The following is a 25575-nucleotide window of genomic DNA, read 5'->3' on the forward strand; positions in this document are numbered from 1 at the left end:
AAAATTTGCTTTGAAATAAATAACTATTATTTATTTCTTTTTATGAACAAGGCCGAATTCCCAGTCTTCAAATCACAGGAGTTTTATTTGAGCAAACTTCAAGCAAGAATTAGTTATCTTCCATTTTGCTTCTTTTCCTACAGAAGAGAAGCAGGAAATCAAATACTGGGGGATATACTGCACAAGTATAACTTCAAGAAACCCAAGTCAGTGAAAACAATTCAAAAAACAATGGAACCGAAGACAGCAAACCTTCCAGGGATGCTATGGACGTTTATCCCCTCTGCTGACATTTATGTTTCTGTAGTTGAGGTTCAGTTATATCACAGTTTAGACAACTCCCTAGAAACAATGATCGCTGTTAAAGCTGCTCCAGGAGCACAGGAATTCCTTTGATGAACTCTAAGAGACTGGTAACAATACCTCCTGAAGGGCCATGTTGCTAGGTAACAGCTTGTTTCCTTGGTCACAGTGAATCCATGGAAGACCCCTAAAAGAGGTTGCAGATTCTTGGTGGACAGCTCTCGTATCCCCTCCAGGGAACATGATGAAAAATGTCTTCAGAAAAATAGCTTTATGAAGGCAAGAGGACTTTTTGCACCTGCAAGACATGTCTGAAAGGTAGGAAAATTAAATTAAAAGTGACCTTCGTCATGAGTTGAGCGAGAGAAAAAAGCCAAACAAATGTAGATAGTGTTACCAGATTAAATTTCCTTTAGAGACATAAAGTCATGCAGCCTGCATTACTGATTATGGTTCCTTGAGAGAGAAGCAAACTCAACTGCCACTGTCTCCCCTAATACCTGGTTACAAATGCAATGCAGTTTCTGTGATCATTGTTGTGATGGAGAGAGGGGGGCTTACTCCTTTAGTAATGGTATATCTAAGAGACATAGGACTCTTCAAGAAAGCATTTGTGATTTTCATGAGAAAAATAGGCAAGATAGCTGAAAGGAAGTATCTATCAGTGTTTCAGTTTAAATGAAATTACTATCATAAAAATATGACTTATACCAGCTCATTAAAGCCACAAATTAGATTAAATAGAGGCCAAAACCCAATATTTGTTTCCTCACTCTTAAATTTTATAGCTGTCTGTAAGTGTTTCTCAAACATGCTGATAATTAAACAATATACAATTGAGGATTTGCAGGTTTCTTGAATTTTTTTTTATATTAGTATGTAACCTGGCTCTCACTTTTTAAAAACTGATATTTGCATCTTCAGTTTTCAAGATTAAGTACATCGTGGTTTCATAAAAGTGTATAAAACTTAATTATAGCTTCCATTTACTACCTATAATTAAGAAATGAATTTTGTTTAGGTAAGGGATTAGAATATCAAAGTAGTGACAGAAGTTCTATTTGTTTTGCCAACTCTGGATATCTCAGTCTCAAGATCCTTGATTTTAATATTAAAAATTAAATGTGTATTAATTTGGAGAAATTAGCATACAAAACAATAGTTTAAAATGGATAGCAGTTCTGTGCAAAATTGTAAACTTCATTTTTTTCTCTACTTGCTAAAAATCTTTTAGTACACTATAACAAAAGGTTTATTTGTTCCATATAAAATAATCTTTACTATCAGCATTGTTATTTTTCAACTGGTAAATCTTTATAAAATGATATTAGAGACAGCCTAAAGAGTTATATCCAGGATATGACTTATATTTATTTATTTATTTTATTTTATTTTTTATTTTTGGATACACAGTTTCACTCTATCACCCAGGCTGGAGTGCAGTGGTGCAATCTCGGCTCGCTGCAACCTCTGTCTCCCAGGTTCAAGAAATTCTCGTGCCTCAGCCTCCCGAGAAACTGGGACTGCAGGCCTACACCACTGCACCTGGATAATTTTTGTATTTTTAGTAGAGACGGGTTTCACCATGTTGTCAGGCAGTTCTCGACCTTGTGAGTTCAGATAATCCACCCACCTCAGCCTCCCAAAGTGCTGGGATTACAAGGGTGAGCCACCACACCCAGCCTACACCCAGGATACCACATAAACTTTAATCTTCAAATTGTGAAAGGCAAAAGGAGGAAGGAAGGAAGGAAAGAAGGAGGGAGGGAAGGAAGGAAGGAAGGAAGGAAGGAAGGAAGGAAGGAAGGAAGGAAGGAAGGAAGGAAGGAAGGGAGGGAGGGAGGAAGAGGGAGGGAGGGAGGGAAGGAGAGAGGGAGGGGAGAGAGGAAGGGAGGGAAGGAAGAAAGGAAAGGAGAGAGTAAGAGAGAGGGAAGGAGAAAAGTTTCCTTGATGCCAGTATTTCTTCAATCACATTTCTGCACATCATGAAACAAGAATCTTATTCATCCCACCTTCCTAAAACACTATCAATTTTATTTGGCATTTTATTGTTTTATTTCTGCTAGCAAGATCTACCTCAATCACATATTTCCTTTTAGTATCTATATTCTTCTAGCTCATAGTGCTGTATGTGATTAAATTTTCAAAGCTGTAACGACATAGGAAGTAGTAGATATTCCTCAAATATTGAAAATTTCACCACCTAAGCTGCAGCTATAAATGTTGTTACAATAAAGCTCTAAAAATTTCTAAATATAATTTCATAGAGGGAACATAGAGATAGTTCAGTCTATCTTCATTGGTTCTGTTATTTGAATATATCTTTTGCTTCTATAAATGTCAGTGTACCCACTAGTAGCTATTGAAGTTTACAAGTTTTACCTCTAGAAAAGTGTTATAGGTCTTTGTTCTTTTACTTTTGTTGTACCTTAGTTTGATGGCCTAGAAATGTTTAAAGAATGTTTATGGGGCTAAAATAATAGGGACCTGCAAAATTTATAAGAATAAAAATCGGGTCACATAAAATCTGACTCATTCAGACTGAGGTAGAGAAAAAGCAATTGCAATTGTGAATTTTTCAAAATTGAAATTTATTGTTGTATGCTTTTCGAATCAACAATCTAAATCATTTAGGACACATCAGTTGAAATCCTAGGCTTTGGGATAAGTGAAATATTTTTGGAATATCTCTAAAACACCTAGCTTTACAGAATAGTTCACAGATAAATAATTATTTACTCAATTTACATGTTTACTTCCAGAAACTTAATTTAAAACTATCAGTATATAGTAATAATCTTCAAATTAAAAAATCTAGCAAATTTGCCAGTGTAGAAATTAACAACTTATAATATCAAATTTCTTCCTGACTTTATGATAGCTCTGAGAGTACTTTCAGTTATCCCATTACCATGTCTGGCATGTAAAGAGTACAATCATGACCCATTTAACAAACAGAATACAAGCATAGAGAGGACAGAAATTCTGCGTTTTAAATATAAAGATAAAATGGTCTAAGAAATCAGAGAGGCTGAATTCATATTTCCTTTCATCCAAATTTAATGCTATAGAGTTCATAGTAATTCTATTCTAGCCCATGCCTCAGAAGTACCTGGCTTTGGCATGATTCCACTGAATTTGAGACTCTAGCTCAATATTTTTTGGAGGGAGAAGGAGGCTGAGAGATTGGAAAGTGTGTCCTTTGCTAATTGAAAAATAAAGTTGAACATGCTTTCCTTCCTTCCTAAATACAAAGCCCTCATGTTGAAGCAATGAATATAAATGGAACATTTAGAAACTGAGTCATATGCTATACTATTTCGACAACCCTACATGTCTTAAAGGAGCCCATGACCTGTGTATGATGTGTGCTCAACATATCTTTATGCAACTTAAGAGCTCAACTTCACCTTAGAAAGTGGGCCATCTGTCACTTCCTCCTTCACTCGCCTTACAAAGTTACATAATCACCAACCTGACATTTTAATTAAACAGATAGCAACCATTGCTGCAGACAATTTATGAGGCTTATAAATTTGTGATTGTAAAGAACATTGCAATCTTCTGATGAAAGGGCTCATGAATTGATAAGTTATATTATCGTTGTTCATCCAGCAGTCTCAGCTCACTTGATCCTTTTTGTTAGCCATTCTACATCTTTTTTCAACCAAGACTAGATGGCCAATTCAGATAGCGCCAGCTGTTTTAAAGACACTATAAATCATGGCTGGCAAATGCTGGACAGTTTCAGCCATGGCACCTTCGCCATGGCAGCTTTATATTGGAACATTAATAAAATTAATTCCTCTTTCATAAAGGTTTAGATTTGTAATTTATGATAACTGTTTGTTCACTGCAGGCAGAAAGATTAAAAATGAGTAAACCAATATACCAACTAAACTGCATTTGTCTGGTTTTATTTTCCTTTGGAGAGGGGAGGTGGGAGCATTGAAAAAACAGTTTGATGTTATCTGGAATGGCATTCTCATAAGTTCTACTACTGAGGGCTTAACTTTTGTTTTCAGTAAATAATAACTGCTTGAATTTATATGTTCTATTAACTAGTACAATTATTTATATGTGTTTAAGTGAAGTAATTAAAATAAGAAAAATCAATATTAATGATTTTTCTTAATAACAACTGCACCCTAATAGTGATAGATCTCTTCAGTTATTTAAGGAATGACAGTAGTTATCTGCATCTTGTATGAATTCTAGTGGTTAAGATCTCTGGTCATTCACTAATGTAACTTGAGAAAGTTACCCTGTCTCTCTGTGCCTAAATTTCCTCATTTTTAAAGTAAAACAATGTTTCACTAGGTGATTGGAATGATTAAATGAGTTAAGTCATGTAAATATCTTAGTATAGTGCCTACCACATAGCAAATGTCAATAAATGTAAACTGTAGAAGTATAATTTTAGTAATAGCAACACTTGTCATTATAGCAGTAATATTACAAAACAAAACACCCTATCCCTGAGACACATTATCTCTGAATATTAAAGATACAGAACTGAGGGTCAGAGATTATGCTAAGTGCCTTGACCAGGGTCATAGCAGTCACTGTTTTTCAAATTCCTAGGGCTTGCCGGTCTTGCAGTTTTGACTTCAGTGATGTGCACATTAAGGCAGTTGTAGATGGAGAAGTTTGAGTTATATGACCTGGAAGGTACCCTATTTTTTATTTTATTTTTAAAACTAAATGATCAGAAATGATCTTGTTTTGCTGAAATTTCTCCAAAGGAGCAGATTGAAGAAAAATTCCATACGGAATTTATAATAGAAGTGACAGAACTAAGATTCTGAGAATGTCCCAGAGGTTTTTAACACAAACTCCTCCCAGCACACTGCCCTTTATCACTGTACCCTGGTGTGGTGCCTGGAGTAATATAACAATGTGAGGAAAGGATCCAGACTTTGGGGCCTCCAAGCAGATTTCACACTCAAAGACAGTCAGACTAGTCATCTATTGATTGGAATTTTCTTAGCTGAAACACAACCATTCTTCAATTCATTTTTCAGTCCATTCTGAAAAAAATGAAATGCATTGAGAGAGAGAGAAGATAGAGAGAGAGGGAGAGAGGGAAGGAAGGAGAGGGAGAGACAGAGAGAGAAACATGGTAAGGGTGTTAGCTGTCTACTTATTTGTATTACTAAAGTTTTAATTGCCTTCTATTATTAATAAATGCCTTGTCATTACCGGGATAATGCCATAAAGAGTTTTAGTTTAAACCAGAAATAAATCTAAGATGATGAAAGTAAACTAAGATGATGAGATAATTTTCACTTATACTTTTAAACTTAATTTCACCTTGAAGTTGTTAAGCTTAGGCTTGCAAAACTACACAAGAATGTACAATAAAAACCCAATCAACTGGATCTTTCTTATCAAATCTTGTAATTTTGTGAACTTTATTTTCCTTGTGTCCTACTTTAAGGAGATTATATAAGCAAGATAAAACCATGTCTCATACTTTAGAGGGAGACTTCCAGGTTATTCTATTAACCCAATCCCTCATTGTGTAACCATCATTGGAGTTTGTCATCACAAGACAAAAGTCACTGAAGAAAGATTTACCCACATTCATTGTCCTTATTTTTCATATTTTATTTTGGCAGAAAATGGCTAGCATATTTCAGTAAAGACAAATGAACCCAAAAGTCAGTTAAACTTTCACTCCTGTTAATCCTCTGATATATTATTCTATTTCCCCTCAATTTTCTCTCATAATTACTGGCTAAAACTCCAGTTTTAGATGGCAGGATTTATCTGCTTTAGGAATAATAAAATTCAGAAATTTTGAGTTTGTTTCTCTAATGTTTGTTAATTTGTTTTTATAACACGATGCTTTTTGATAATTTCAAGAAGCAATATCCAAACAGTTAAATACTTGCTCAAGCGAGAAAGAAATGAGATGCATATATGTTATGATTGTTTTACATAATTAAGACCAAATTATTGACTTTTGAATTTAGTGGCAGATACAGAAACAATTTTCTTCTTGATCATATGTCACTTAAGAAAATTTAATTGGGAGGCCGAGACAAGTGGATCACGAGGTCAGGAGATCGAGATCATCCTGGCTAACACGGTGAAACCCCGTCTCTACTAAAATACAAAAAGAAAAAAAAAAATTAAGAGGGCATGGTGCCAGGTGCCTGTAGTCCCAGCTACTCTGGAGGCTGAGGCAGGAGAATGGCGTGAACCCGGGAGGCGGAGCTTGCAGTGAGCCGAGATCCGGCCACTGCACTCCAGCCTGGGCAACAGAGCGAGACTCTGTCTCAAAAAAAAAAAAAAAATTTAATGGCACAGTAATGATATTTTTAGAATATGAAGCTTTTTAAAGAACGATGCTATTTTAGAACATAATCGCTGTGCTCTTCTACTATACTAGCTCAGTTAATAAGTGAAAAATGAAAGATGTTTCTACATTGTACTTCATGAAGGCAACCTTAATAAACAAGAGGTGTGTAGTTTCCTATCAGCGAAATTGCTATTAGAGTCATAATAAATGTGCTAAAAATATAGAATACTTTCTCTTAAGATTCTTGGAGACTGAAAATAGTCTACTAAGAAAAAAAAAAGGCCGTAACTATAGAAAGATGTGGTTTCTAGTTTTACTTCACACACACAAAATATTTAGATTAAAATATTTTAAAATTATTGGCTTAACATAATGTACAGCATCAATTACAGAAAGAGAAACTTATCACTCTTTCTAAGGAGAAAGGGAAAAGTGTAAGAATAACAATGAATAATAAACCAGAGAATTAGTATAAAATATATTTTACATCTCAGTGGTATAAATATAGGAATACAAGGAGAATTGGACTGTTGTAACGTGAAAGGGTTGAGTGACATTCCAAAGTGAGTAAAATTGATTAAAGAATCCGACTTCTTCAGTCGTTTGCCACTAATCTGAGGAAATATAATAGGCTTAGGGAAAATCTCGGGAAAATTTAAGTTCCAGAGTCATGCAGAGATTTTAAGAATGGCTATATGTGCCAGATCTGCAGCTGTAGCTCTACTAGGAATGATGTTCCAACATCGACATGAGGCCTGTACTCCTTGGTATCTTATAAGCGTGTGTGTGTGTGTGTGTGTGTGTGTGTGTGTGTGTGTGTTTTCGTGTATACTATTAGATGCCTTTTTCTAAGACACACAGTCTATGTAGACATCCTTACCTTTGAGGGGAATTTGTCTTAAGAGACCATTAGCCATAAAAATTTGCTTAGAACTATGAAAAGAGGTAAAAATCCTTTTAAAATCTATGGTATTATCTTTCTTGTAGGGGAAAACTTTATGCTTATAGTTTGTTGTTGGTTGTGTTTTTTTGTTTGTTTGTTTGTTTTCTGTTTCTTTGTTTTTTAGACGGAGTCTCTGTTGCCCAGTCTGGCGTGCAGTGGCACTATCTCAGCTCACTGCAACCTCCACCTTTCGGGTTCAAGCAATTCTCCTGCCTCAGCCTCCCAAGTAGCTGTGATTGCAGGCACACCCACCATCACACGCAGCAAATTTTTGTGTTTTTAGTAGAGACGGGGTTCCACCATGTTGGCCAGGCTAGTGTCAAACTTCTTACCTCCAGTGATCCACCCCCTGCCTTGGCCTCCTAAAGTGCTGGGATTACAGGTGTGAGCCACTACACCTGGCCTGTTGTCATTTTAAACAAGGATATTTACATTAAAAAACTATAAAACAGATATATATATATGAACACTTTAAGCTTTTTATTTTACTCAGCTCCTCAGGTCAAAACACAAGTAGTCAAGAGATTTGTCCATCTAATTCATCATACTACTCTGATCCAAGTGAGACCCACACTGGGTCAGCTCCATCAAGGAAAAGAACATTCCACCCACGTTTGGATTCTGGAATATCATCCTTGGTAAATATTTTTAATTAACTCTTTACCTGATGATAAGTTTATAGAACATATTTTATTTGATATTCAACATTTTAAAATAAGTGTATTAGCTGTTTACCCCTACCCTTGTAATTGTGAGAGGAGAAATGAAAGGTTGACACTCTCAGTCCCAATTCAAAGAGTAAAAAAGAAAGAAGTTGGGTTGGAGGAAGGAAGATCAAAAAGGAGGAGAAGATGAGTAGAAAAGATAATGACCATTAAAACCAAAATGGCCCTCCTTCCTTTCTTCTGCTGAGTGCAAATTCTGTCTCTAGTCTGAGATTTACTTTCCTTTCTTTCTGGAATTTCCTTTGTCTGCAAGATACATTTTTCTTTTCTCTCAAACTCACCACCTCTAAGACATTCTAAGCCATCTAACTGGAACCATACATGCCTCTTTCCCCTTCCCTTCATACATAATTATTCCAGGCATCCCACTGGCTTAAGGTGAGTTATTCAAATGTCTACCTACCAAATTACAGAGAATTAGTTTTTCAAGCACAATTGTCATGTTTTATTCAATTTTGTATCCCCAGTGTTTAACGGAGTGCCTGACATATAATGTGGTAAAATATATATTTTTGAATAAAATGTGATGAAGCATGCTAGCATCAAAAAATATTTATTGAAGAATACATTAATCAATTGGCCCATCAGAATTTAAAAAAAGAAAAATTGCAGGGCAAGACACAAATATTCGTTCTTCCTTTAGGAAGGAACAACTGTCACACAGCTGCACCACCCTGACAACCTTACATAGCACTAAATAAAAACATGCAGCGGCTCATTTTCCTACAATGTCAGAAGTTCCAAAGTCAACCACTTAGCTCCTTAAAAACAAACAGGTTTTTGTACAAAAGTAGATGCCTGGTGAAAAATGAAAACTTTCCTCTCAAATACAACTTTAGCTTAGAACAATTTTTCTTTTCCCAGCACAAGCCTCATAAAATAGAACAGAGTCAATGGGTATGGCAGTCCTAGGGAACTTAACTTCCAAGAAATTTTTATTCTATAATAGAAGCAAGAAAAGAAAAATTCCAAATGCACATAAGGTGTTGGGAAAGAGGCTTCCATAACTATATAAGCCGAACAGCTAAGAGTAGAAAAGATAATAGAAAAGATAAGGAATAGTTAAACACGTGTACAAACAAACTCAGAATATTTAGTTTAAAAAATGTTAAGTATTTGGAACAAATACTCTGTTTTTAGAACAGAATTTGGCACAAATACTCAGTTCTTTAGAACAGAATTTGGCAAGTGCTGCCCCCAAAATAAGTTGGGCTATATTCCTTAATCATCTAAAATGTTTTGTGTTTATTGTTTTCCGAAAAGAATAGTACAAAAGGATGAGTTCATTCCCTGAGAGCACGTTGGCAAATCCTCAGAATATCTCCAAGAATTGCTCAAGCATAAGTTAACTTTTTAGTGTTACTGATAAGAAGGTAGACAGCTTTTGTTACTAGTTCTATTTTAAAAATGAAGATATTGGGATATTTGTTGGAGCAAGGCCAAGGTCTTTCAGTGAGTAAGTAATGCAGCTAAAACATTAAAGTTAAATTATTCTTAAAAAGCCAGCTCTTCTCAACTTATTTTGGAGCAGCACTTGCCAAATTCTGTTCTAAAGAACAGAGTATTTGTTCCAAATACTTAACGTTTTTTAAACTAAATATTCTGAGTTTCTTTGTACACGTGTTTAACTTTGGCTAACAGAAGAATGAATCTATGGTGTAAATATTTAACATAATATTCTTTTCAAGTAATATGCCTTTTGTTTGTGTTAACCTTGAAATAATCACAAGTTATATAAAACACTGGAATTTTGATTGATTACAACCTCAATGTTAGTAAACAATTAAAATTGCCCCAAATATGATCTTGGTACATGTTCTAGTCAGTAACATACTGTCCAGAACAAGATGGCTATACCTGAAATATTTCATTCAGTTTGAACTACACATTTTGAGAGCAATGTAAATAAGTTGAAACTCTTTCCAAGAATAACCACCAAAACATTTACTAATTTATAGACAATTATCTATCAGTAATAATTGAATGACTTAGGAAGAGAATGACAACTATTATTAAACATTTAAAACAGTAATCATATGTGGAGGGATTCTCTGTGTAGCCTTAAAAAGACATAACTCGTACAATTGGAGCAAGTTAGATGGATTATATAATAAACAGAGTCCATGTAATGAAGATATCTTAACAATTAGAACTGTTATAAATGGAATGAGACTGCTCATGAGATATTCAAAAATATTAAAGAATGATTTATATAAATTGGGCTAAAGGGGATCATGAACTGGGTACATATATTTATTCATGCTGTCATTTACCATCAAATGTAAATCAGTTGCAGGTGTTGAGGATGCAAAGTTGAATAAGAACACATAATTTAGATTCCATAAGATGATTTCCATGAGCACGCCATTAGATATTTGGAGTTCAATTTGGCTAAGTGTTTGGCATGGATTTACACTACTTTTACACACGGAAGTAAATGAACTACATATTGCCAGATGATATAGTATTTCTCTTTTCTCTTGTTTTAAAGCTTCCATCAGATTCTTGTAAGTACCTCACTTGGAACAAGGTAGAACAACATGACATTCAAGGAAGTCAACTGCGTTGCCCAAGAGTAAGAGAAGGTAAAAGAATAAATGTGTACCTTTTTCGTGTACATCCTCTGAGTAGAATTTTTTGTGGATTAAAAGACATTACTTGAAGAAAAAAAAAAGGACATCATTTGGAGGTAAAATTTTCCTTTTTCAAGACCATAGAATTGTTGATATGTGAAGCCACCTTTGAAAGCATATTCTTATAACTGATTATATAAATAGCTAACATTCAGTATTAATATTGGAAAAAGATTGAAAGATAAAGAAGAACCTGTCACTGACTATCCAGAATAACCACTGTGACTTTTATTTCCATTTACTCTTTTATTGTAAAATATATACATACATATATATATATGTATTTTTTTATTTCTTCTTGTTTTTCTCACTTAACAGAATGATATTGTCAGCATTTCTTCCATGCCATTAAGCATTACCCAAAACATACTTTTTAAAGCTTGCATAACTTTCCATCATATCATTAAATGTATTTAACCAATAATCTTTGTTGGAAATTTAGTTTATTTACTACTTTTTATGATAATGAATAATACTGTCATTTCAATTGATGACTTTAAGTTGACTTAATTCTATATATTTTTTTCCAACAGCATCAAAATAGAATCTAAATGTGTTAGTCAGGGTTCTCCAGAGAAATGGAACCAATAAAATACACCTCTCTCTGTCTCTCGATATTTACATCTCTCTCTATATATACATCTATATATCAAGATATATATATATAAAAAGAGAGATAGATAGATAGATAGATAGATAGATAGATAGATAAGACTTATTATAGGAATCACATGATTATAGAGACTGAGAATTCCTACAATATGCCGTCTGTAAGCTGGAGAAACAGGGAGGCCAGTGGAATAATTTGGTCTGTATCTGAAGATCTGAAAATCGGGAGAGATGATAGTGTCACTCCTTCAGGGTCTATCAGGGGCCTCAATGGGTTACATGATGCCTGCCCACATTGGTGAGGGCAAATCATTGCTCAGCCTGCTGATTCAAATGCTCATCTCTTCCAGAAATGTCCTCTCAGGCTGTGATGGATAATTTTAATTTAATGCAATGTTAAACTGATTGCATTAAAGGATAACTAGATAAACTGGTAAAGCATTATTTCTGGGGATGTCTGTAAGGGCATTTCTGGAAGAGATTAGTATTTGAATCAGTGGATTGAGTAAGGAAGATCTGCCCTCACCCAGTGTGGGTGGGCACTATCTAAGTGTTTGAGGACCTAGGGAGAGCAAAAATGCAGAGAAACAATGAATTTACTTTCTCTTTTGGAGTTGGGACACTGATCTTCTCCTGGCCTTGGACATAAGAACTCGAAGGTCTCTGGCTTTTGGACTCTAGGACTTGTATCAGCAGGCTGCCAGATTCTCAGGCATTCTCGGGCCTTCATCCTCAGACGGAGTAACACCATCAGCTCTCCGGGTTCTTAGACCTTCAGACTCAGACTGAGTTATACCACTGGCTTCATGGATTCTCCAGCCTGCAGACAGCATACGGTGGGACATCTCAGCCTCCATCATTATGTTAGCCAATTCCCATAATGACCCCCCTTTCATCTATCTATCTATCTATCTATCTATCTATCTATCTATCTATCTCATATTGATTCTGTTTCTCAGGAGAACCCTGACTAATACACAGACATACCCAGGAGTAATGTTTCACCTGTTATCTGGATAGCCCTTAATTCAGTCAAGTTGATATCTAAAATTAACCATCACACTGAATAAACCAGGTAGTCTCATTTTACATTTTCACACAGCACTTTAAATTTGGTGGAATAACTATGTTTTACTATTACTATTTTATTCTATCAGGTTTTACAAGGGTAATAGTATAACAATCTGAATAACTGCCATCTGCAGTCCTTGATATACATAATGTTTGATTTCAATAAGCAGCTTTCAATAGATTATAAATTCTGTAAGAACAGAGGCCATGCATTTCTCATGTATTTTTTTGCATCCACAAAAGCCAATGAAATAATATTAGACATGATTCCTGCTTCAGTGAGTGTTTAGTCTCTAGGAAACATCAGATCTTGGCTATCTTCCATCTATATTAGCAGACTTGCAGTAATATTGTATATTGCACAATTTTACTGTTGATTTAGGAAAAGTGGCTTTAGGTCTATTCATCTGCTCATTTTCCCTCTCTGTGGACCCCCACATGATACTTATCTTCTTTCACTCAAGCTCAGTTGGCTAAGGAAGGGGAACTAAAATAGCATAATTTTCTTATACTTTGAGTAAAATATGTTCTTATGCTTTAACTCTGTCAGCTATATTTGCAGCCAAGCACTGACTCCTATTTTTAAAATGTGAGTAGATAGTACTACTAGGGATAAATTAGAGTTGTTCAGGACCTTGGGAAGATTTTTTTTTTTTTTTCCAAGAGTGAGAAATTGTGAAGAATTAGGAAGGAAGGACCCCAAGAAAAGTGGTGGCTGTGTGTGTCACATGTATCAGGAGTCCTCCAGCAAAAGGAAGAGAGAGCTACGTCACCAGCTAAAGTGGGAAGGATTTAATTTAGTCCTTAAGCTTTAGTGTGTGAACAAATCATCTTGAGGTGCATGAAAAGAAAGATTCCTGGGTCCTTCTCCCACAGAATCTGTTGTAAGGGATGGGGCCCAGAATCCAGATTTGTAAAATATTATCACAGGGAATTCTGTTGTAGATGATTTAAAGGCTATATTATGAGAAACATTGGTTTAAGAGGCATGAGGAAAGGGAGAGAAGAAAGAAATTTGAATAGAAAGTGAATAGATTGATAAGTAAAAATGCTGACATGAGTGTGTGAGTGCAGGGGCAGGTGGTTGATAATTGTGGCAGCCATAACGAGGCAAAAAGAAATCGTATTCTGAGCACAAGTGCTGGATCGGGGTTTAGAGAGAACTCCAGAAATTGGAGATGACAAGAAAACAAAATGTGAGGGTCAACTGAAAAGGAGCTTGTGCAGAGAATGTCCAAAGGTCTCCTTCTCTCCCTGACTGAAGTGGCCAGGTTATGTGCTCAGGCCATCACTCAGCAAAACCAACCCAACGTAATGACTGACCACGGTGGCCATTCATGCAGAGGACATCATTGCTCTGCAGAGATAAAAGCACATTTTCCTTCTATAGATCATTAACAACACCCAATCTCTTGTAAGTGACTAGTCATAAAAGGACCAGAGCATGATCTAGGGGATGGAAAACATACGAAAAAATCCCCTCACCTCAAACCAGGGAGAAATAGATGTCCCTCCTTCATTGCTCTTAATTTTGTTTAAGTGTGTTTTGTGACATGGAGAACAAATGCTTTTCAAAAGCACTTTGAGAAGAATTACCCTCCTTCCAGATTAGATCTGGAAACACCCATCAAAGCTACTTCGGTTTATCTCAATTGCCTCAATTGTACATTCAGGAAGAGCTCATAAGACAGGAAAGGTTATCTGGTGTGTGATAAGCAGCAATTGCCTAAGGCTTCGATTTCCAGATCAAGACTGACTTAAATTTTCACAATTAAATAAAGCAAAAGAGTAAACTGCTGGCAGAATTCTTTTAACGAATAAATTCTTTCCATTCAAAAATATCTCAGGAAGTTAATTCAGTGACTGCTATTATGTGTTACAAATCCAGTGAGGGGACAAAGGACAGGCTGAGAGGGAGCAAGTGAAAGTCAACATCCCTGAACTGTCAGATACTCCAGACTGTAGTTCAGCTGCTAAGATATATCTTCAATTACCAACCAAGTCTGAGAAAAAAAAAAAAAGAAAAATCCAATTTAATTCAACTCCTTACAGTGGAAGTGAACTTTGGCCTCCAACTTCAAAGAAAGCTTTGAAAGCTACTTTAAAAAGAAATAATTAAAAGAGCAGAAGATCAATAGCCCTCAAACAAACAATACAGGGAAGAGTCTAATAACTCTGGGTTATCTGGTACACAGAGAAAGCTGCCAAATTTGAAGTGGGGGTGGGTGAAAGACAATACAGCCTGAGGGTCTCCCTGCTCAATTAGGTGATTGCTCCAGTTTTCCACCTCCATGATTTTTAAATCCAACCACCCTCATCAATGAAGAACATTTCCTAACATAAGGATATTTTATTTGTAAGTCGGTGGAAATACTGCCTCATTCTGGGTCAAAGGATTTCCTGGGTGGTAACAGCAGAGTTCATTATGAGAGAAATGACTGAAAGGGGAGGCTACACCCTGGCCTCCACCTGCCCCTGGTGTAAGAACTGATGTTTGTGTCGAAATAATAAAATATTGGACTCTCATATTGCCTTCCATAAACTCTTCACAAATGAACTTAATACTTTTTATCATAGTCCACAAAAGCACACAGGCCACAAAAGCAAAGTTTGTTTTTGATGTCCTCAGTGTCCTTTTTCTTTATTGTTTTACCTTTGAAATGAGGGTAGTCACCCATTCCAGAAAAACAGAGTGGGAAAAGTGCTTGCAAATGGTACCAGGTGTGACTCATAGAAATACACCATGATAGAGCTGGTAGGAAATCAAAGTAATTTAGTGTAGGGTTGCTTTCAGGGGCCTGGTTGACACCATATCAGAGTGAAGTTTGCCTGGGGAAGCACAATAGAGAGTGTAGGGGCCTATGGCAATAAAAAAACCTATATTATCCTTAAAGTACTAGAAACCAGTATTTTTATAAAGCACCATGCATGCCAAACCAACATGTTTTCTCACCAAATTCAGTTTATGGTCAGCACTTGATTCAGGCCTTCCCCCTATTCTTTGCAGACATGAAAAACTGAAGATCAGGATATTAAAATTAGTCATCTGGAGTCCCACATTTATCTACCAGCTAACTCCAGACTGGAAACAGGACATTCTTTCCCTAACCCTCAAAGTTTTGTGCAAACCTTATTTGGAGGATGACAATGTTGGAAAATAGTGAGAAATGAGTTCGGAAATGGAAGTTGAGATAAGACTATGGAAAACCTTATCTGACAAGCTAGGATTTGTAGGCAAGAAGAAATTTCCGAAATGTTTTGAGTAGTGAGTCCTGGGGTAAAAGCTGTGTTTCAGGAAGGTTGTATGGTAATGTGTGTCATTTATATTGGAGGAGAGAACATCACAAGCAAGAAGATTCAAGAGAAAGTAATTACAGTTTAAGTAGGAAGACATGAGAACCTGGACATTGAAAAGGAAGGGACAGATCCTCAAAGGGAAAACTGCTAGGATAAGGTGACTAACCGAATTGAGACACAAAAGAGAAAGAAAATCAGGAATGACTTCACAATTCCCAAAGAGAAAATTATATGAAGATTAAATCACTATAATAGAGATTGTTCTCACTTGAATGGGCTAGAAATATTTATGTATGGTTAAAAGTTAACTGTAGGCCAGTAGTGGTGGCTCAAGTCTGTAATTCCAGCACTTTGGGAGGCTGAGGTGGGCAGATCACGAGGTCAGGAATTCGAGACCAGCCTGACCAACATGGTGAAACCCCGTCAGGAGATCGAGACCATCCTGGCTAACACAGTGAAACCTCGTCTCTACTAAAAAAATACAAAAAAAAAAAAAAAAAAAAAAACACTAGCCGGGCGAGGTGGTGGGCGCCTGTAGTCCCAGCTACTCGGGAGGCTGAGGCAGGAGAAGGGCATAAACCCGGGAGGCGGAGCTTGCAGTGAGCTGAGATCCGGCCACTGCACCCCAGCCTGGGCGACAGAGCAAGACTCCGTCTCAAAAAAAAAAAAAAAAAAAAAAAAGAACAATTTAAATAATCTATAACCTAATAACCTTATAACCTGTATTATAGCCTTAATATAGTTTTTTAAAAACTTTCCTTTGCTTTTTAAGCAAAGAAGATGAAAAAGAAAGTTGCTGATTTGTTTCATATTTCCCCTTTTTTGTATCACTTATCTTGTTTTGAGAGGGCTCGGTAGTAAGCCCTTCACACACATCCACAGGCTCCTATAGCAGAAGGATAATGAGAAAACTGAGTGGTTTAGATATTTAATAGCCATATTTTGATTAATTTATTATTGTCATAACTGTGAATCTGATTTAATGTTGTCAAATAAGAGGTATAGCTCAATTTTCCTTAGAAGATATGAGAGGAAAGTTAGTTGGCAAAATTTAAAAAAATGATTTTCAACTATTAGAAAATGAAAAATTTGGTGAAGTCCTGGATCTTTCCCTGTCTCCAATCTTTCCCCCAACCAGGTTAGGGAGACAGGAGTGGGTTAAATCATTTTATTACTGCTCACACTGTGTGGGTCAAATCATACTCTCCCTAGTTGTGATATCCAGTGGGAGTTTCAAACAACTGGCCAAATAGCAAGTGAAAGTGCCAGTCCTGCCCCCTAAACATACTTCCAAAATCTTACCTTGTGGTTCTTATCTAGGACCCTCTGAAGAAGAGCAACTTTTCAGACAGGTAGAGTGTACCTTGCCCCCAAGGAAAAGAGTTCTTGAAAAAAACAAATGGGAAACATGGCTACAAGAAAACTGGGAAGACTGCAGGGTAAGAGCTTTTATTTTTATTTTTTTTTAAAGCCTATTTATCCATTGATTAAATTGTGACATCTTTTTTTTTTTTTTTTTTTTTTTTTTTTTTTTTTTTTTTTAAGGGCATAAATAACACAACTTTTAGCATGTCTTCACAGCTTTCTGTAAAAGTCCCGGTGTTTGGGCTTCTCTGTTTCTCTTTCCCCCTTCTTTTCATCATAATATGTTACATATTTTCTAACCTTCATTTTAACCTGATATTGCTGAACTCTGAGAAGAAGTTTAAAATATTTGAGAAGAACAAAATTGTTAATAATAAAAAAAAGTCAAATGTTGGACAATAATCCATATCAATGAGTTTATGATGCAATCTGGAATCCTTTGATCAATGCATCAGGATGAAACTTTTGAGCAGCCAGCTCAAACAAAGCTATGCTGGAATAAATCAAATTTTTCCTCAGTGAGGGAACCGGATTTTCATTTCTAGTTGCTGAAAATCACCCTGCTGACTAAGCCACTAGCATTGAAACTTCCCCTGCAGTTAGTCAACCTGACCACTACAAATCTGTGGGGTTGCGACTCAAGCTTCTAACTCCAGTTGGATCAAGTCATGCTTAGGCAGAGGACTGAAGATTTAACTGGGACAAGTGCTTCTGGAAATAAAAAAATAAGTCAACTTCCTCACAACAGAGTGAGAGGCTAATATTTTTGTATATTAAAGGGATAAAATTATGCTTGAAAAGTTTAAGAAGTCTTCTAGAAATGAAACAGAGCCTAAAACTCCTTGTTGAGGACTCCCTGACGCCTCCTTTGCTTCACAGACTTATATACCATAGAATTAAGAAATTAGGGAATGAGAAGGAGCTTCACAGAGGATCTGGTTTAAATTTCTTATTTTCAGAAAGGAAAAGGAAGTCCAGGAAGAGAACTGACTTGCTCAAAGTTATGCAATTTTTCAGGGAAAGATAAGAAAATAGAATACCATGTCCCAGTATGGTTCTTTCTTTTCAAATTAAAGCTATTAATATATAATGAATGGTTACAATCTAGTACAAATGTAAACAACACACCCCCTTATTTATTTAAAAAATTTAAACAATACACCTAAGGCTTTGACATCCATTCCCAGTCTCTCTTTAGGAGTAGTCATTTTGGTGTTTATATTCATTCCTTCTTTATACTTGCAATTTTAACCTTGGGTATACTTTAAAGTCAATGGAGCCTTTCTAATAAACTATCATGGAAGAATTAATTATCCTTTCAATAACTATACTGTAAGAGAATGGCTAAATAAACTCTTAACTATCATAGAAAACTTAGTTGGGAAATAGTGTTAAATTTTTTTAAAAACTTTTCTGAGGAGATGATTTTAGTGTATAGGCGATACACATAAACTTTTATCATTTCTCAAGTTTTATTTTAAAATAAAGACTTTGTATGCTTTTGGAAAATAAATTTGGCCGGGCGCGGTGGCTCAAGCCTGTAATCCCAGCACTTTGGGAGGCCGAGACGGGCGGATCACAAGGTCAGGAGATCGAGACCAGCCTGGCTAATACGGTGAAACCCCGTCTCTACTAAAAAAATACAAAAAACTAGCCGGGTGAGGTGGCGGGCGCCTGTAGTCCCAGCTACTCGGGAGGCTGAGGCAGGAGAATGGCGTAGACCCGGGAGGCGGAGCTTGCAGTGAGCTGAGATGCGGCCACTGTACTCCAGCCTGGGCGACAGAGCGAGACTCTGTCTCAAAAAAAAAAAAAAAAAAAAAAAAGAAAATAAATTTTCGTGTATCACATTTTATAAAGTATAATATCTAAAAATATCAAGATGTTACTAATCTTCCTAAATATAATGTCTGTATTTCCTTAAAAACAGCAAATTATTTGGCCTCGAATTTTTAAAAAAGGGATTGTCATTCTATTCAATATTTTGATTGACAGAAATTGATGGCAAAATATGGAAATAAAAAAATTAAGTTGACTTTTAGGAATGCAGTTTAGAAGAGCAATGCAACCACTGAGAGTGGTAGCGATGTATTTTACACCAAAGTTGACTGCTGTTTAAAGTGAAAATAAAATATTCACTATCTTTGAAGCACACCAAGTCATTTTTAGATATGTATCTCCAGTTACGTTAAACAAAATCATAGTTTTCGTCTTCCAAATTATGTTATCTTACTCTAAACATTTTATAAATGTGATTTCTGAGAATTTCCAAGTGAGGCTAATGATTACTGATCATGTAAAGCAGTTAGAAGTTTATCCCTTCTATTCTACACCCCTAGAAAATCTCAGAATCTGCTTAAGAATCCTGTCCTTCTTCCTCCATACACCCGTGGAACCCTCCCAAACCCTGTATACTGCTCAGTAATTCTGATCAAGATCTTCACCCTCCCTAACTTGAAAATTGCTACAACATAATTGTGTTTGGATGTATGAGTACTCTGGAAGACAAAAAAAAAAAAAAAAGGTTAAAAACTACTGGTATAATTAATATACACAATACATTTTAAATGAATAACTAAAGCTGACAAAAGCCTTACTTTTTTCTTTTTATTTGTTTTTCCTCAGAATTTGAACATTTCATTTCAGGATTTGGGGGATCCTTACCAAGTTGAAAATTTTAACAGAATTCTTAGAAGACTAATTCGAGTTGAAACCCTCTGGTTAGTGGATAATTCACTGGTGGACTTAAGTGCCATAAGATTGCCAAGGTATCTGCTCTGTAGCATGTCTAGTTAACAGGTTAAAGTTAAGTCTTCTCTATTTGGATATGTGTGATCATTGGCTGCACCTGGCCCCATGTGGTCAGGTCTTACAGGTGACACTTTGTACTGAAGTGGCACATACAGCAAGGCCAAAAGAGAAATTTATATATCAAAATGTCATACTTTAGAGGGAAACATCTGTTTTTTTCAAATTAATATTTTATTACCAACTTTTAGGAAAGTTATTTGTATGAGTAGAAAAATTTGCCATTTTCATTGTGATGTAAACTAGAAAATGCAATTACATGACATATACATTATGGTTTAAGAAATTAATTTTTAGTTAGTCATATTTATTGAACACCTATGGGGAAAGACTTTACAAGGTAGTTGACAATAGTAGCCTGTAGGGTAACATTCTGTTATTGGAGCGGAGGCTGGTTATCAGATTAAGGACAGAAATAAACTAAAAATAAAAAATATATATAGACTCTTTGGTTTCTCAAGGATTCCAAAGTCATATTGTTAAAAATAATCTCTTTCTACTCAGGGATTGCTAGGGAACCCTTTTTACAGGGAGCTGCTATTTGCTTCAGCAGGCAGAATGTGTAGGTGGAGTGAGCTTTGGTGGCAATGAGAGGGGCCAACAGAGCTCCTCAGGAGTGAATTAGATGAAGGAAATTGAGCATCCACAAAAAGGAAGGGTAATTTCTAGAGCAGGTTAAGATACAATTCTAAGCATTGGCTGAGAGAAGGTCACAGAAAGAGGTCATGATAGCTGTATACAAGAGGGAAACAGTCTGGCAGACAGGAAGTGCCAAGACAGAGAAAGTTGTGTCACCACCCACCTGCTTTGCCCCCCTTCTCTCCCCTAACATTTCCTATCGACTGGGGCAATCTGTGGTGTGGTGAATCTGAGATACTGAAAGGATAAAAGGATACCTATGAAAAAGTGGGAGCATGACTGGTAAACAAGAAAATAACAGATTTCAGAGGAGAATGGGGAGAGAGGCACGGGGGTAGGAACTTCTTGGGCTGGTTTTTCAATGAGAAATTGTCATAGTACTGAAGTGCTCCTGAAGTCTGTATGAATTCTGGAAATAAGCAGAAGCCAAAAGTTATCAAAGATAAGATGAGATCTATATAAAATATACATATGGAGAGGGACTGAAAGGAAAGAACAAAAATAAAAATAATAGATGCAAAAAAATTACAATGAAATCTAGGTGGTTCAAAGGGATTTTTTTCCCCTAATGTTTCTGTGTTGCAGTTCTCTCTTTACAGTACCCTCTTTCCCGTTAGCAATGACCATTTACCAAGTGTCTTTGTGGGGCCCAAGGCCCATAAATATATACCCTGTATTTATCTCATAATATTAAATCCTAACTTATACATAAAGGAAGTTTTCCTTAAGGCAAGATGTCAGTGACAGATTTTGAATTATTTTCTCTATTCACCCAGTCTTGTACAGTTATAGTTTTAAGGCAAACACATTGAGAAGCATTATCTATCAGGAAAATGTATACATTTAAATGCCTAATACATTTTACTGTTTCTAAGGATACTTTAGTTTTCTTTTATATTAAAAATGCCTCCTTTCTGATTTAAAATGCTATTTTTCTCAATATAGAGGTTTTTAAATTACAGAAAGGTAGTAAGAAAAATAACTATAATCTCACTACTTAGAAACAGTATTTTTCACAAGTTGTTGTTTTTGTGTGTGTCCACTTTTATATTGCTGAGATGATATGCAGCTATTCATCCTTTTATTTAAGACATATCAAGAATCCACCATGGGCCAAGTCAGGTACCAAGCACATTCATTGGAAAAGAAAACAGATTCCTGTGCTCCACAAACCTATGGCCTCATGTATCTTGCTTATTTTCTCTTAATATTCTAATATAAATATTTCTAATTTTCTTAGGAAACTATATTTGTCACATAGTTCGTATGTGACCATCATGACAGTAACATCACTGTTACTGTATTGAGGGGTTATTGCCTACATAAGGCATGCTAGTCCTATGTTAGATTTGGTAGTTAACCATTCTCTTTAGGAGACAAGTAACAAGATGTTTCTCTTTTGTATCCAGCTGCAGAATTTTAAATATGAGCAAAAACCATCTCATGTCTTTCAAACAATTACCAAAGATACCTCAGATACAGCATTTATCCTTGGCCGAAAACCACATTGAGACTCTTATTGGACTCTCCAGTTTACGTTACACTCCACTGGAATCCCTTATTCTTAAGAGGAACCCTTGTGAGTTCCACCAAAATTACAGGAAGCGGTAAGGCCCCAGACACCCTAAGTCACCTTTTGCACTTCATTGAATATTACACTTTTAACTATATTTTAAAATATTGTTCCTCTCTTGCTCAAATTTACCCAGCAAATAGTTATAGAATCTGCACTATGTTGAACACTTCATGCTTCTGATCTCGTCTAAAGACTTTTGAACTGATCTTTCTTTATCTTTTTAAAAATTTATCTTAATACACTCTTTTCTCTTGGTTAATTTATAGTTGCTATACAGATTTTTAGGCTCCTTCTGTAATGACTTTACCTATACAAAGATGTTTAGTTTTAGACTTTCAAATTCCACACATTTTCTCCCACATGCTTAATAGATATGATGTCTTTTAAAAAATTATACATATATATATATTTTATTAAGTTGCATGTGACAACTTTATAAATGGTTTATTCTCTGGTATTACTTTCACTCTTTGGGCCCCAGGGCCAATATTAAGTGAATACAAAGAATTCAGTTTACTCCAGTGGTCGAAAGAGCTCAAAAACCTGCCAAGAAGAAACCATTTTTATTACTTTGTCACAACTGAGAACATTCCCAATGATAGTAATGGAATGTAAACATTGAAGTGTGCACCCAGTAATATGCCCATCTATTTGTCTCCAGCTAATTCCCAGTACCACTAATTATTGTGCTTATGGGAATTAAAAGGATAAAAACAAGCAAATGAATTCTACAGCCTGTATTTGTATCCATGACTGAGGTCATCTCCCCTCCCAGGCAAATCTGTCAAACAAAGAGTTAGATCATCTCCAGGGTCTATTTCTATTCTACGATTACAATCTTTTGCTTACTTTCATTTCAGTAAAAGACATAGTTTTCACCATCTTCCTTCCTCACACTGCTCTTTTCCCATGAACAGCAACTGTATCCTAGAAGCCTATATGAGGTTAGATTCTTCAATGCCTCATGTACAATGAAAATTTGTCAAAACAGAAATTCTAATCTCTGTTGTTACATAAATCTCATTACTGCAGTTGTCTCCCCTATGACTGTAGTCTGGAAGCAAAATTTCATGTCTGTGATAATAGATTCTTAAATTGCTTTCACGTAACAGTGAAAACTAGCAGCACAGTTGCTATAATATTGAGCTAATATTTAACCATAATAATATTTGGAGGTTTAAAATTATATTTCCTATAATCAGAGGAGGTTTAGCTGGACATTTCAACATCATTCATAAGAAAGCACATTCCTAGTCATAAGGTTAATTTAATAGTATTGTATTTCAGTTTTGTTAATTCATATGTGGGGTTTTATAAAGCATTTTGGTCCCAACTCAGCCTCTTACCTCTCTTCAAAGAATGCCTTACAATAATAGTATTAAGATGAATTGTCTGAAATCGGATATGCCCTGAGGTCTTACTATAATTCTGTCTACAAAATTCATGATGTGGTATAGAGTTATGTAGGAATGAGGGATATCATGTGGTTCTTCTGGTTTTCCAGTATTAACTCTATTGGATTGAGTCCAAGGTATATATATGCTGACTTTCAAGTTAGAAAAAGCCAGGTTATATTAACTTAGGTAGTGCAGGGTTGTGTTGAACAGAATGATGGAGTCATTTTAAAGTACAAGGAAAAGGTTTAAGCATCCACTCATGCTAAGGAACTAAGCTGGAGTCAGAAGTTCACTCAAATATGGGTTCAGTCACCCAGCCAAAAATCTGCACCTTGAAGATTATAATAGCTTTAATTTTGTCACTGGGTATCTGTGTTGAGGATTTGGGCCAGAGCTTCAGGTGACTCTTTTTACACACCATGCTCAGAGTTATTTAAATTACAAGCTTTTCTTGACCATTATCACCTAGAATTGTGACTGCTTTCCCTTCCTCCTTTGTTTCAGATCCTCCAATAAGAAGACAGCACAATTCAAAAGAGAAAGGACTTAATAATAGAACTAATAGTGTAAGTCCCAGTAGGTTAGAAGGTGGCCCCATTTCCGGGACACCTACAGGCAAACTTCTGTCTCATTCTCCCGGAGTCAAACATTATATTAGTTCATTATTGCTTGACTTAAAAAAAAAAAAATCAGTGGCTAGAAATTCTTGCCAGCTAAGTATTAATTTTGAAGCCAGAAGACATAGATTTTAATATTTGCTTCATCACCTACAGGCCTTATGATTTGGATAAGTTATTTTAAATGAGGGATAAAAACCAATCTGACAGAGTTGTTGTGAGGATTAAAAGAGATGCACAGGAAGCAATTAATGTTAAGAAAATCATGTAGCCAATGGGGGCTTTCAAGGAGGTCAGCACCATCATTAGTTGACTTGGCATATCTGCTAAGAGGTTTCCATATCTTTCATGCAGGCAAATTCAAATGCCATAGATTCCCCCCAGCCTGAGCCCTCAGAATTCCCAGATCTAGAAAAGCTGTCATTCTAAAGAAAATGCTGCTTTTTAACGCCGCTAGTATATGATCACTGTTAACTGGATTGAACTGAAGGATCTGTTTCTGAACATAGAAGTGACTCCCTGAATTTGAAATACGAGCTTTAGAAGTGCTCTCTTTCAGGAAAAAAATAACAGCACAATATTATTTCCCACTCCCTCTTCTATATTTATCAGCCAGAAGAATTCTTCTTTAACTATCACTGAATATCGTGGGCTTACTTTACTTTCTTTCTCTTTCTAAACTTTTAACTTTATAATGAGCACATATATCATGATCTCATTCTGTCTCTCATGGTTAGTTGGCTAAATCCACTCATTGATTTTTTTTCCCTTATAAGACTGTAAAAACTGGAATGAAATTCTCTTATAAAAACAGATTGTAGACAGTCCCACTTCTCTGATCAATATTTACCACCTGCTGAAAGATCTATTAGATCCCTGAAAGGGCAAGCTATGGCAATATCATCAGGTCAACTAAAATGAGTAATATTTTATTTTAGCTCCACTGCAAAGATAAAGAACACAGAATGAAGTGATAGCCATTCCTTATAACAATAGCAAAGTCCATTCACTTATAAAGAGAATAAGTGAAATAAAATGCTTTTGTTCAATATAGTGTTTCTTTTTTTAAACTTTTGCTTTAGAGTATTCTCCTGTTTGCCAAACTTAAAAATGCTGGATGGAATCTTGAAGCTACCAGAAGATTGCTCATCACCAGAAATCAATATTTTTTCAAAAATATATCTTGTATCCTAATGGAGTCTGTATAGAAAGAAAGCAATCATCATTGCTGCTAATAGCTAATAAACACAGGAAATGCATGATTAAATATTGCAGTTTATTTCGTATC

The 25575-nt window shown here is 35.7% G+C and overlaps 1 protein-coding gene across 4 annotated transcripts; it reads left to right on the forward strand.

Moving 5' to 3' along the window:
• Positions 1-454: 454 nt before the first annotated feature.
• LOC139361911 (protein phosphatase 1 regulatory subunit 7-like) lies at positions 455-25575 on the forward strand. 4 transcript variants are annotated; one of them, XM_071091208.1, is made up of 8 exons: positions 455-621; positions 8047-8191; positions 10770-10863; positions 17209-17327; positions 19876-20018; positions 22107-22276; positions 24175-24236; positions 25370-25575. In XM_071091208.1, exons 1-8 carry the CDS (start codon positions 611-613, stop codon positions 25493-25495), a joined length of 870 nt encoding a protein of 289 aa, XP_070947309.1. In that variant the 5' UTR covers positions 455-610; the 3' UTR covers positions 25496-25575. The 4 variants fall into 4 exon arrangements, with proteins under 4 accessions (XP_070947309.1, XP_070947310.1, XP_070947311.1 ...); XM_071091210.1 differs by having other exon boundaries at positions 458-621; positions 22107-22304; positions 25370-25509; XM_071091209.1 differs by lacking the exon at positions 24175-24236 and having other exon boundaries at positions 456-621; positions 22107-22304; positions 25370-25574.

This window comes from Macaca nemestrina, chromosome 2 (assembly GCF_043159975.1).
Source record: "Macaca nemestrina isolate mMacNem1 chromosome 2, mMacNem.hap1, whole genome shotgun sequence".
NCBI lineage: Eukaryota > Metazoa > Chordata > Mammalia > Primates > Cercopithecidae > Macaca > Macaca nemestrina.